Source organism: Silurus meridionalis, chromosome 1 (assembly GCF_014805685.1).
Source record: "Silurus meridionalis isolate SWU-2019-XX chromosome 1, ASM1480568v1, whole genome shotgun sequence".
NCBI classification, from domain to species: Eukaryota; Metazoa; Chordata; class Actinopteri; order Siluriformes; family Siluridae; genus Silurus; species Silurus meridionalis.
In genome coordinates this window covers 16529002-16543361 of record NC_060884.1, presented here as the reverse complement: position 1 = coordinate 16543361, position 14360 = coordinate 16529002, and the positions used below count along the sequence as shown (strand labels likewise).

At 35.1% G+C, this 14360-nt stretch overlaps 1 protein-coding gene across 1 annotated transcript; it reads right to left on the bottom strand.

Moving 5' to 3' along the window:
- Positions 1–395: 395 nt before the first annotated feature.
- On the bottom strand, positions 396–11228 carry oxtrb (oxytocin receptor b). The gene is made up of 3 exons (XM_046855083.1): positions 11168–11228; positions 9746–10791; positions 396–1244 (listed from the first exon to the last, which is right to left on the bottom strand). Exons 2-3 carry the CDS (start codon positions 10665–10667, stop codon positions 1018–1020), a joined length of 1149 nt encoding a protein of 382 aa, XP_046711039.1. The 5' UTR covers positions 10668–10791; positions 11168–11228; the 3' UTR covers positions 396–1017.
- Between the last annotated feature and the right edge of the window lie 3132 nt (positions 11229–14360).

Here is a 14360-nt window from a genome sequence, read left to right as displayed (position 1 = left end):
TCTCTGAAATATATGGTAATTGATCATCAGTTGCAAGGAACTGTAGTTAATATAGAAATATATTTCTTCATTTCCAAAACATCAAAGAAATGTATTTTAGAAAAATGAGGTTGCTCCCTCCAAATGGTGTAAACTCTGTAGCAAGACACACTATAGTCATTGTTTATATAGATTGAAGTGCCCCAACACTTAAAACAATATGTTGGTTCATTCTTTAATTTGTCATCTATCTGTATGTGACAAAACCATAATGAAAATTATGTGTTTGGTGTGTTTGGAAATGCTCAGTATGTAGTACTGTATAACATAGTCACATATTTGCCAAAGTAGTAAATGAAAATGACACAAACATCTCAAAGTGTCATTTTTGTACACCAGAGCACATGAAAATGATAAATAGTTATATTTTTTATTTTATTTATTTTATTCACATACAATCATGATACATTAAATGATTTTTTGTAAGTAAATGTGTCTAATTCATCTATAAAGCGAGTGCTGAGTAAATGGGTAAGAGAAGTAGACACAAAACACATTTATTCAGCAATACATTTAGGTTAACCAGGACTGAACTTAACTTGACATGACCTAGTAATATCTCTAGAGGGCCTCTGAACAGAATCTGTGTCAAAGGTTAGTAGTTTAATAATAAAAGCCATGACAGGACTTTCACTGTAGGGGTTTGACTGTTGCCATTAGTTCAGTCCAATAACCTCAAAAAATACATTGTGGAATAGGGTAGTATGGGGCAGATGAATGCATTCAAAATGCAAAAGCATTTATTATTTTACTGATGTGTGTCTTGCCAGTGTGCTTTGAGGTAACAGTTAGTGGTAGTTTCAGTCTCTCTAGAGAGTCAAATTGTAATCTGTATGTTTTTAATACACTGGCCTGAGCCTTATCAAGGTTTTAATAATAATATGTGTCCATATGTATTCTTATTATTATTGTAGATGCCGGTCCATCGCAGAGATTTTGTCACCATGCACCCCCTTGTCTTCTCATTCAATCCGTGTGTTATGTAGTTGATGTTTGGGTGAGGCTCCTCTGGCTGCCAGTGTCCTTCATCACTATTCCTGTTGAATGGCCATTAGGACTCTGCTGCCCCACACAGTTACAGCGTAATGTTGTTAGACAGTTGTGCATCAGGTCACGGAACAGGTGGCCAGCAAAAAACATGTAGATCCAGGGGTTACAGCAACTGTTCAGGCTAGCCAACAGCATGGAAATAATGAATGCCATTTCTAGAAGACATAAGAATATTTCAGTACACCATGTAATTAAAGTATAGTATTTTCTTCTACTGAGTGAAGGTCATATTAAAAAATAAACTGCGATCTGATATCTGTAATTATATAGATATTTAAATGCCCTGCCATGACACATTATTTTACAACCCCAATTCCATAAAAGTTGGAAAGCTTTATAAAATAATATGAATAAAAACAAAATGCAATGATTTCCATATCAAATAAACCCATATTTTATGCAGAATAGAAAATAGAAAACATATAAAATGTTAAAATTAAGGTGAGAAGAACAATTGTTGGAGATTTTGAGGGGGATGGAATATTGTCCTATTCGTGTCTGATACAGGAGTCTATTTGTAGTTTTGGCTTAGAGATGATGGCAGCATTTCTGTATCATGTTCATATATGGCTTCATTTTTGCATGATAGAGCTTTAAAATGTTTCTGAGCTCATGTAGTGATTTTCATTATAGAATCATGCCTGTTTTATTCTGTTATATACAGTTTATTCTGTTATATACAGTTTTTCTCAGATTACTCAGATTATTTTTTATACCGCTTCATGTTTGTGACCTTTTGCCTTTTAACTTAATTAGTTATAAAAAGAAGCCTTTAGTTGCCCCTGTACTATTTTGGAGCTAGCTGTGCAATTAAATGAAATTAATAATTCATTTTTTTTCTCCTTAAAATTGTTTACTTCCTCATTATAAATATTTCATATGTTTTCTGTGAATAAAAAAATCATTTACCATATGACATTTTCAAATCATTGCTTTCTGTACATGTACAAGGTCCAGCTTGGTGGTGCTGGGATTTAAACTTGTAACGTTCTGATCCAGAGGCCAATGCCATAACCACTGAGCTACCACCTCCCCAGCTAGAGACTGTACAGTAATAAACAAAGAGCTATATGTTGTTAAAATCATACTATTAAAATTCACAGTAAGACATGGGGTTTCAGTGCAACTTGAGTAAAGATAGAGCGTAAAACTAATGCGAAAAGGTGTGTGGGCTCATGTTTTATGCATGTCATAAGAAGTACTGTTACTGCAGAATTGCAGCTGGTGTTAATTGGCCTTGGATATATTTATGGTCTCTACTTTTTGAAATACAGCATGAAATGTTCTGTCCTACAAAATGTGGCTATATAAAGTTATAAGGTTGTATGGTTTTAACCTGCATGATTCCCTCTATACTGATAAAGTAAAGTTTCTGTTTTACAAATGAATACATTTTTGTCATCAGTAACAAAAATAAATTGACTCAAAAAATGCATAATACAATAGATGCAACAGATGTAATTCATTCATTCTATCATTCAATTCATTATAAATATTTTATATGTTTCTGTGTTTTATTGTGAATTAAAAAATCATTTACCATATGACATTTTCAAATTATTGCTTTTTGTTTTTATGAACCTCTTACAGTGTACAGTGTCATTTTGGAATTAGGGTTGTATAATGTACATGAACATTTTATTGGGTTAGCAACATTTAACATGTTCCTGCAAATAATATTACAAGATTGATATTTACTGGAATAAATACATTTAAAACTATCAAATAGTAGTACATGTGTTTTTGACCAAAACAAATAAAAAATAAAGAAATGTAAAAAAAAAAGTTAGGGTTTAAGTAACCAGAGCAATGGCTTTCTAGAACATATTCAATAAACCTTATACTACTTGTATAGAAAAGTAAATAGGTAAAAACATAAATGAATATATATATATATATATATATATATATATATATATATATATATATATATATACAGTGAGGAAAATAAGTATTTGAACACCCTGCTATTTTTCAAGTTCTCCCACTTAGAAATCATGGAGGGGTCTGATATTGTCATCGTAGGTGCATATCCACTGTGAGAGACATAATCTAAAAAAAAAATCCAGATATGATTGTGAACTATGAACTATTTATTGGTAGGATACAGCTGCAAATAAGTATTTAAACACCTGTCTATCAGCTAGAATTCTGACCCTCAAAGACCTGTTAGTCTGCCTTTAAAATGTCCACCTCCACTACATTTATTATCCTAAATTAGATGCACCTGTTTGAGGTCATTAGCTGCATAAAGACACCTGTCCATACATTGTGATTTCTGGATTTTTTTTTTTAGATTATGTCTCTCACAGTGGACATGCACCTACGATGACAATTTCAGACCCCTCCATGATTTTTTAAGTGGGAGAACTTGCAAAATAGCAGGGTGTTCAAATACTTATTTTCCTCACTGTATATATATATATATATATATATATATATATATATATATATATATATATATATATATATATATATATATATAATCATATTATAATAATATTCAGGCAGATTGGGCAGACCAAACTATTGCTCAAAAAGGGAAATGATGGATTTTATTCAATTTAAAAACTTCGTAAATGACTAATATATAGATGTCATTTGTTGGGTACAGCTAATGTCCTGTCACAGAGATTTCGATATTTTTAATCTGTGATGATTTTGAAGACTTTTCAAGAGCAAAGCTGGTCATAGATCTACAAGTTTGTATTTTTATTGCATTTGTATGTATAAGTCACTTGATAAACAACTATTTTCAGATGATCTCTTGGTTTGTTCCCTTCATCTCCCAGGATCAACACATAACCATAGATTTTGGTGGGGCTGGACGATATTGGTACTGACATTGCCTTAAACAAAGTAAATTTGAGAGGCTCTTACACTTGACTTACAGTAGGCTATAGGCTATGACTATGACTAGATCTCCTGATTTTTAGAGTAACAACCAAAATGGACACTTGAGAATTAACAACATACAACTATTAGTCATACAGTCTTCCAGCATACAGTCTAGCAACTAATTTAGAGCAGTTTAAGACATAGAGCCATACCCTCATCCCAGAAAAATCTCTCAAAGCCACTTCTTTCAGTGGGAAACAAGTTACAGCTCACTTATGAATCTAAGCTTGAATTATGTGTGCATGTAAGGAGCCATGATTGCAAGTTGATTAGCTGCCATTATTCCCTATCTCTCCGGAGGTTTTGGAAATCCTTGGTAGTTCAGTGGTTAACATGTTGTTCCTTGCCCAGCCACCAACTCAGCTGGCATATGGCCTTAAGCCAAATAGTCTTATCATCTAGCTCTTTCCTGTTTTTGTAACTACCCTTCCTGTTTGAAAAACATTTAAAGGCAATGTGAGCCATACAAATTAGTAACAAGAACTACTAGACTAGACCGGGGCATGCTCATTGGCATCAGGTTCAGCATGTTCTCTTCTGTAACTCCTATGTTGAATTGGATTGTTTTTTATAGCTTAGTTTCAGTCAAGCACATTAACCACTTAACCTAAAATTTTCAGCACTCACCAGTCTGATCATTGTGTTTCATTTACTTCTAATTGAAGACTGCAAGTGGTACATTTGTTTGCTTCTCTGATGTGTTCATGCTGGATATACTGTAAATATTAGCGCATTATAGTACACGTGCAATTACTATTGCTATTCCAACTGTATTTACAATGTAGGCACATAAAATATGACGAACAATAGTGGGACAGGGAATAAAACATTTTTTTACTTATTCTGATTACCCTTAGTATTATTAGACTATATATACAATTGTACAGTATTTATTAATATATGGACAAATCCCCTTGCACCAACACAAATTGTCTGTACTGGCTGGTGCTACTGTGTCACTGTGTCACTGTTTTTAATGTCTCACTGTCTTATGTTGCCCTATTTTCAACTAAATATCTCACACATGCACTTTATATCTCGCCCCAGTTAGTAGTTTGTGTAGATCTATATTCACTGTGTACTGTTCTGTATGTGGTTTGAATGACAACGAAAGCCTACATGACTTGACATATATTTAGCAGCTACATTTTGCAGCATTTCGCAGTTGAGGGTTAAGGTCCAGCTTGGTGGTGCTGGGATTTAAAATTGTGACGTTCCAATCCAGAGTCCAATGCCATAACCACTGAGCTACCACCTCCCCAGCTAGAGACTGTACAGTAATAAACAAAGAGCTATATGTTGTGAAAATCATACTATTAAAATTCACAGTATGTAAGACATGGGGTTTCAGTGCAACTTGAGTAAAGATAGAGCGTAAAACTAATGCAAAAGGGTGTGTGGGCTCATGTTTTATGTATGTCATAAGAAGTACTGTTACTGCAGAATTGCAGCTGGTGTTAATTGGCCTTGGATATAATTATGGTCTCTACTTTCTGAAATACAGCATTAAATGTTGCTTCCTACAAAATGTGGCTATATGAAATTATAAGTTTGCATGGTTTTAACCCGCATGATTCCCTCTTTAAAGTTGCTGTTTTACGACTGAACATGTAGATCACATAGACAGTAACTCAAGGTCAAACCAAGGACACTAAACCATTGACCAGCAGCAGCATTTAAACAGTGTAATATGGAGTCTGACAAGGATTTTTAAGCATGTTATTGTACTATATTAATGTAGACTACAAGTTTGGACACAAGGATTAAGTTTGAAGACAAAGATAAATTGTTAACTATAATTTCCCTGAATGAATTTTCTTCGGAATCATACTGAATTTAAAATAAGTTTGCTAATTTATTAAGATGTAGTCACACTGTAGCTTTAAGAAAAGCTTTGGTGAATCATGAAGCTGATGGAAAGCCTGCCAAGAGTGTACAAAGCATCATCAGGAGTAGTCCCAAAATGCTATTTTTATATCTTTATCTAAATAGTGACAAAATATAAAAAAAAAAAACAGACATAATTTCTTTTCTAAATAGATTCGTCTGAGCTTTCAGCTAGTCATGTATATCTTCTCAGACATGGAATTCTTAAACATAATGTGCCGTGATACACAGTTATACATATCACTTTGACAAGAGTGCACAGCACAGCTTGACAAAATGGCTAAGCAAAAGGCTTGAAGAAATAGAAACCTTTCTTTGTTATTTTACATGATAAGTTGGATAATTTGGATCTAGAGCTAATATTTGATCAACTAAGTAAATGCTAGTTTATTATTAGATTTATACAGTGTATTAATACAGTGTATTAATCAGAACATACGCTAGTCTTAAGTTAAGCACTGAACATGTTTAATTCAGTATAGCTTATCTTTTACATTATGATCAGATTTGGCAAGTCTATGGAGAATCCTAAGAATATATTTTAATTAACCTGGTTTTTTTATAAGTGATCTGGAGTTGTTTTCCATAGACTGTAGTACATCCAAATAATTGTATGCATTAATGTTTTAATAAAAATAAATATTTTTCATACATTATTTTATTCTTAGATTTCTCATATAGTTATCACACATTGAAAAAAAAATTTTAGTTAATTAAGGCTTGCTGAAAAGCTTCCACTTGAAACCCTTTGCAATGGAGACATCCCAACTAATGTCCCAACCTGCAAAATTACAGGTTATAATAGCATCAAAAACTTGTGAACAAAAAATAAATGTGTATGTTTTGTTCAGTAGAAAAGTGTGAAAGAAAACCTTTTCTTCCGCCTCTGTGTCAAGGTAATATTGAGTCATCCTTACATCCTGATAAACGTCCTCATTATTACATCTAGTCAATGCATAATTTTGTCTACAACTGTCAAAAAGAGATTTCTTCGAATATAATACATAGAGGCATGTTAATTTGCACTCACAATGTCCGTCTTCAAAGGGACTTAAATCATAGTAAATTGCACTGCAGGTGCAAAACAATCGATTTCAATTGACTTTGCTGTATTTGTCCTCCATAAACTGAAATGCCTCAAATTACATATTTATCAATGCAAATGCACAAATCTAGGTATGTTATTCTTTCCTCAAGAAAAAAACACAATGTTTTTGAAGCCTGTTATCGCAACTGCACATATTTTTACACAAACTTTTACTAACTCAGAGCCTCAGTCTTTTTAAGACTCCCCCAGAGGGACAAAACATTTTTAATGTGTAGATTGATAGTTATAGAAAATGCAATATGAATTATTATCAATTTTACGGTTTTACGGTTGTCACAAAGTAATTAACTAGGCATCATGTTCATAAAGACAGAGCACAAATGAGACAAATCGGACTTGTCAGGTGACAGCTGTAAACTACACCGTGAGAGAGTGTTGGTCTAACAAATTACTTACACACTTATCTTGTTTGCATTCACCATGGACAGTCAGGTCACCCCATTAGATGACCTTTCCAGCTACAGCAACAAATCTAACTTCTTGTTAATTTCTCCCCTGAGAAAAAAACCCGTGTTTTGCTAACCAACGGAAATGGCATTCTTTTGAAGACTAGAGTATAGTTACTACACCCTTGGGAAGAGTATCTCCAGGAATATCTAAAATATCTTAAATGTCTAACAGCTCAGTGTTTCACGGGTTATGTGAAGTGACCACTCTTTCAGATAAATGTTTATTTTGTTTTTTAGGTTCTTTATGGGTATTGGTTCAATATCCTTTCTCTTTTCAAGTGCCTTGTATTATATATATATTTTTCTTTTTAAACAGCTACTAAAGAAGAATAAGATTAAACACTCCTTGACTCCTATGAGACAGAAACCTATTTTTATGTGTAAAGAGACTCAGTTTCATAAAAAGGGGTTCTTGATAACCTTCACCAAACTTATCTAAATTAGATGGATAATATTTAGGAGTGTTTTGGGTGCATTCAATTTACTCAACATTCTATTGCAAACTCAATGAACAAATGAAATATGAAAAAAGTGCTGGAGAAATTCACTGCAATTTCCTCTTTGGGTCACCGATGGGAAGAGAGGACAGAATGTTCTCTATCTGCACACCGATTTCATCATTCCAGCAGATACAACCACTCAAAATCTCGTACCTAAAAACGTTACTGATATTCATAATCTTGCCAAGACATACGGTAAGTAACCCGTCCATAGATGTCATGCTTTTCTCATGTTCATTCATTGTTCTATAATCTTAAATCAGTGCAGTATTGTGAGTTGCCGTAACATGTTCATTTCAGTTTTAATTATGCTCAGAAAATATTTAAAGTTTTTTATAGGTTAGCTTGGTACTGAAATGACGTATCTATTTTGTCAAATCTATTTTAACAAACTGCTGTTGCTGGACTGTTGTGCTTGTGTCATAATGTGTATGTACATAGAGTTGGGTTTATAATTATTTGGACACAATTTTCTTCATTTTTGCCTCTGTACACTGCCACACTGTACACTGTAACATTGAGGCAGAGATGTGATACGCAGCTTTAATTAAAGGAGGTTAATTTTGTATAGTCCCTCAATTTTCACAAATTAAAAAGTAATTGGAAAGATAAACATAATACTATATAAAATTATTATTTTTAATACTAACATTTAATGACTGTCTGAAGTCTTGAGCCCATAGACATCAACCTATGCTTTAATAGGCTTTCACTGCTTCAACATCAGCTGCTGCTTGTTTGTGGGCATTTACAATTTTTTTTTTGTTTTGTCTTTAGTAAGTGAAAAGCGCTCTGGGTGTGAGGTCAGGTGACCACGTTGCATTTTGGTTGCTTTTGTAATATTTTTGGATCATTTTCCATCTGTACTATGAAGCACTCACATTAATTTTGCAGAATTTAACAGAAAATAACCTATAGCTCCTTTTGCTAATTATCAGTAGTCGCATTATCAGTAAACACTAGTAATCCAGTTTATTGGAAGTCATACTCACCCATGCCATAGTAAGGCCTCCACCATGTTTGACAAATAACACAGTAGTTTTTAAATCAGATGTCTTTTCTTTCCCTTTTCATATTTTTCTCTTCATATAATGCCAGTACAAGTTTTTCTTAGTTTCATCTCTCCAAATAATGGTGGTCCAGAACAGGGCAGACAGTTTAGATGTTTTCTAAAAGTCTAAGCTGGTCTTTATGTTCTTAAGTGTTACCAGGTTTTTTTTTTTTTTTAATTCATAACAGTGTCTCTTGATTTGTACATTTTAATAATGATACTATCTCCTGTAAAGTATTCTTGAATTGGCTAGACGTTTAAAGGTGTTTTACTATACAAAGAAAATAATTCGATGAGGATCCATTTTTTCAGTTGTCTTCCATTGTTTTACAGGCCTTTTCTTGTTACTGAGGTAATCAGTGCAATCTTTATTTTTAATAATGTACTAACTTGTACCTAATGTAACCAAATCTTTTAAAAAATTAGGAAAATATTTGTTGTTAAACCACTTAAATTAGAACTGTATGCACATCTTGATTCATGATCTATGTGCATGATTTAAAGTGCATTTTGGTGGTATACAGAGGCAAAATTACAGTGTGTCACTGTACGTTGTCACATACATAAATGTTTGTCATAATTTAAATGCTATAATAAGAATGTTCAAGAGGATGCCTCAGCTCCAGCACAGGCTGATGGTTTCACTATTCAAACACTCAAAGAAGCAGGTAATTATGGAATGACTCAGTTCTGCTATGTAGGAACAGGGAAACCACCAATCTATGACTCAAGATGACATAACCCCAAAGCTTTATTAAATTACCCTCTCTCGGTGCCATGGGATCCCAAGCTGACCACATCTGCACAAAGAAGAACGGCGTCCAGCACACAACGTAGGCCAAGACGACAACAAATGTCATTTTCACGGTCCTGATTTTGGCCTCCGAGATGAGTCTCACACTGCTGACGCGTGACAGCGCTGCACCGTCAGCCAGCTCCCTAGACAGCCTTAGAGAATGATCCCTTCTGCTCTTCAGCTTGAAGTTTTGCCATATCTTAAAACTGGTGAGGCCATAACACACAGTGAGAATGGTAACAGGTACGATGTAGATGGCAAGACTTATCCATGTTATGTAGACCTTCGCCCCCCATGGATGCACAAAGTCTCCCCAGCAGTCATAGACTCCCTTTGCTACTTCTTTGAGCGAGAAGATGTATGTCTGTGGGAGGCTGAGCAGCAGGCTCAGGAGCCACGAGCCGAGAACATACTCACGGTCCTTCCTGCGACGCAGAGAGCGGAGTGGCTGGCACACTGCAAGACACCTGTCCACAGCCATCAGCACAAGCAGGTAGGTGGAGGCAAACATCCCCACCACCTGCAGATACTTCACCAAGCGGCACAAGAAGTCCGGCCCATAGAAGCGAAACGTGATGTCCCAGATGAGTTGCGGCAGCACCTGGAAGATAGCCACCACCAGATCCGCGATGCTGAGGTGCTTCATAAAGAAATGCATGCGCGAGCGCGCGCGTTTGGTGGCGTGAAGCGCCGCCAGGACGCACAGGTTCCCGGCCAGTGCAAGAAGCAGCACCACGAACAACACTGCCACTTCAACCTTAGCCACCTCCTCGTTGCGCTTAAGAGGGTTCACGGTTCGGTTTGTAGCTGTGCTTTCGTTCACGCTACTTGACTCGCAACACGATTTGTTCAGCGGCCAGATGGTCTCCTCTTTCGGAAAGTTCTCCATGGCGCGTTACGCGCGTCGTAGCGCGCGGAGGCGCGAGCGCTTTTCGCTTTTTGTGCGCACACCCTTAACTACAGTCCACCATCAGAAGAGCGCATGGTTTGTTTTTATTAATGGCCAGGTTTGCCTGTAAAACACGAGATCCTTACGTGAATGAGCAGCACTTGCATTGTGGTCTGCAAGGGAACTATAAGCCCTGTTTAAAACGCAGCGAACTTCGTCGCCAAAACGCATCGGAATAAACATCTGTTGTCAAACGAAACTAAATTTTATACAGACTACATTTCAGTACTTAGCATTACTACACAAAGTGTAAGAATCGTTCCAGCTTATTTAATGCTTCATTTATATTATACATACACACATTGTACATACATGCATGCACTCAAATATATAAAAACATACATATGCAAATGCATGCATATATACACCTACATATGCAAACATACAAATAATATTCTCCATAAAGAAATGATCAAATGCATTAATAGAAAAAAACCCACCCAGACGTGGCTACTGGCTGTGGAGATCTCGCGCGCTATGTTGTGTATGAAGCCTCTTGAGTGGCCGCAGTTTTATGTTGGCTGCACGTTCATGTTTCCACAACCAGATGGCACTAACATGACGTTGTGCAATAACATTCGATACACGAGATCAGAAAAGGATCTGCCTACTTTGCATGCATTTTGGTCGGGGTGGGGGGTTAAAGTGATTTAAACCACTGACCGTGCACCAGGACTGCCTGATGTACAACTAATATAGATTACTGCATGCTACAAGAGCACGAGGATGGTGGGAAAATAGGACAGCAAATACTGTCTACAGTATCAGAAGGATTTCCCAGGTGCAATTTAATATTTAAATTAACCAAAATGTACTGCTGCATTCAATATATGTGCAACATTTTGTGTTCTAACAGTCACACCTATATGTCCAAACTGTTGCCACAAACCTGGAGGCATATACAGGCTTTGAAAAATGTGCAGAAGTCTCATTAAAAAGCTACAGAAGTCTTGTTTGTAGTGATCGGATCTAAATGTCATGCAACACAATATTAGGTTAAGGGTCCCGTCGTTTTTGTGTATGCCATTTGCATTTGATATATTATTTGAAATTCTGTTGAATCAAAAACGAAAAGGAAAAAATATTATATATTGCATAAACAACAAAGAACACCAATACCTTTTGTCCATTTAAAGTTATGTCAGAGAACAATGTGGCTTTCCATGGAGGGATACCAACAAACGTATGCTTTAGCAATATAATTTACCGTCATTCTGAATAATGAGCTGTGATGGCAGTGCTTATGTGCACAAAGCGACATCATTAAAGACATGGTATGACAAGATTTGTGTAGAAGAATTTAAGTTGCATTGAGAACCCTGTAGTCAACCCCACTGAACACATTTGTGAATAAAAAGAAACAGCACTGCTCCCGGTCTTCTCGCCTGGCCTCACTAATGCTCTTGTAGCTGAATGAGCACAAATCCTCATAATTACTCTCCGAAATCTGGTGGAGCATCTGCCCTGAAAAGGAGTGGATATTATAACAATGGGGAACTAAATCTTGAATAGTATGTTCAACATGTATATATTTATGACATGGCTAAATTGTTGCAATTGTTTGACAATGTAGTACAGATTACCATATAATTTCTGAAAACAAACTAATGTTCCAAAGAACATATAATAAATAGGTAATATAAAATAATAATAAGAAAAAATATGAAAAAAGATATAAAAAATTATTAACAAAAAACTTCTAGGTTGTCCCTGTTCACACTGAAATAAAGAGCAGTGGACATTCTTCCATATGATTCATACATACCTGATTTTTAGAATTTGTATGGTGAACCATTCATCATGTTACTTACTATACATATAAAATGTTTGCTTGGAAAAAAGTTGTGATTTTGATTACATCTAATCAAGACAAATAAGATGCCATCTAGTGGCTGGCCTCAGTACAATTCAATATAACCCTGGCCATTCCAATTGAACACGTCTAACTTACATGTTACAAATAGTGTTCTATCGTTCAACTGACCCTGATATGGTTTTTTAATAATAATACGAATTTTTTGAAGATACACATTGGACAATAATACCGGGACACTGACATTTTCAGCTGTGTGTGGTTCTTCACCCATTCTGCTACAACGAATATGGAGGCACACACTTATATAGAATGTCTTTACATAACACTGAATTTACACTTTACTTGAACTAGGAGACCCAAACCTGTTCAAGTATGACAATGCTCCTGTGCACAAAGCCAGCTCCATGAAGATATTTTTCATGATTTGGAGTGAAAGATCTTGAGTGGCCTTCTATAGAGATCTGAACTTAACTCTATTGAACACCTGTGGGATGAATTAGAATGCTGGCTCCACACCAGGCCTTCTCAACCCACATCAGCACCTGACTTTACCAATGCCCTTGTGGCTGAAAGAACAAAAATCACAGAAACACTACTCAAAAATCTAGTGAACTATCTTCCTAGAAAAGTGAAAAGTTCAATAGCAAATGGGGACTAAATGTGTATTAGGATATTCAAAAAGCCCATATGAATGTTTGATCAGGTGTCAATAAACTTGTACTTTTGATAACATAGTTAATGAGGAAATAGGCAGTCGCTGACATCACATGAAGTCTGCTTTTGCTCAGGTATATGGCCCATTTTGATGTCTATTAGCTCATTGTATGGACATTTTTCAATATATTTTGAATTGATACATTCCATTTTACTTACATCATTTTGATTAGCATAATGAATTACTCATTGTCTGGCATTATCTGGCTAGCAAATTATAGTCCTTCATGACTTAATTTTCTAAAATCTTTTTCTGACAATGGTAAACTTGCACAAATGAATACACTAGCAATTTACATCTTAATTAATAATGTTAGACTTCCCACATTTAGATTGCATTATATACTGTCTTAGGCTGTACTTCAGGTATTATCTCTCAATGTTCTCTTACTCTCTCAATCTCTCTTTTTAAACTGTTTCTAAGCTTCTAAGAATGTATGATATGCTTTGGACCCATTGTACCTAATTTGTAACAGGTTAAGTTGGTCTTTTTGAATATTAATAATGATAATGTAAACATTTATTTAACATAAAGCATTTTTTTTTTAAATAACTGACTGATAACTTTGTATAATTCAAGTATACACACACAAACCTGAAAACAGGTATAGACAAATAATTAATGTTCACACTAAAACACTGTCCCTGACTACTAAAATATATATTTTTAAATCCGAAACCCCTGTTTCCTTTGTGTGGTTTGACTGAAACAATCAAACAAAAAAACCATTTGAAAAAGTCTGGTTTTCTACATTACATCTACATTACATCAAACCACATGCCATGAAATAGTGTAAACATCCTTGTTTCTGTAACTCTCATTTTTGTTGCCTCAACACTTTAAGGGAAATCCTTGTGGATGCGGCTGTTGCATAACGAAGGGCGGCACACATAAAGGACCATTTTCTGAACTTCAAAGGACAATTTAAGCAATCAAAATGTTCTTTGAGGCATCAAAGTACTAAATATTATAAATGTTGTGGGGTTTGGGGAATTGTGGCACACATAGATTATTGTACTTCTATTTGCATTGAAAAAAGAAAGCACAAAATATTAAAAAACCTCACAAAGAAAGAGGAAATGCTTTAAGTAAATTACTGAAG

What these genes read in the sequence shown, in the direction of transcription:
- oxtrb (XM_046855083.1), bottom strand. Translation starts at nt 10,667, where the DNA reads ATGGAGAACTTTCCGAAAGAGGAGACCATCTGGCCGCTGAACAAATCG. An exon ending in TCCCATGGCACCGAGAGAGG is followed by an intron (nt 1,245 to 9,745) that starts GTAATTTAATAA and finishes TATGTCTTCTAG; the next exon opens with AAATGGCATTCATTATTTCC.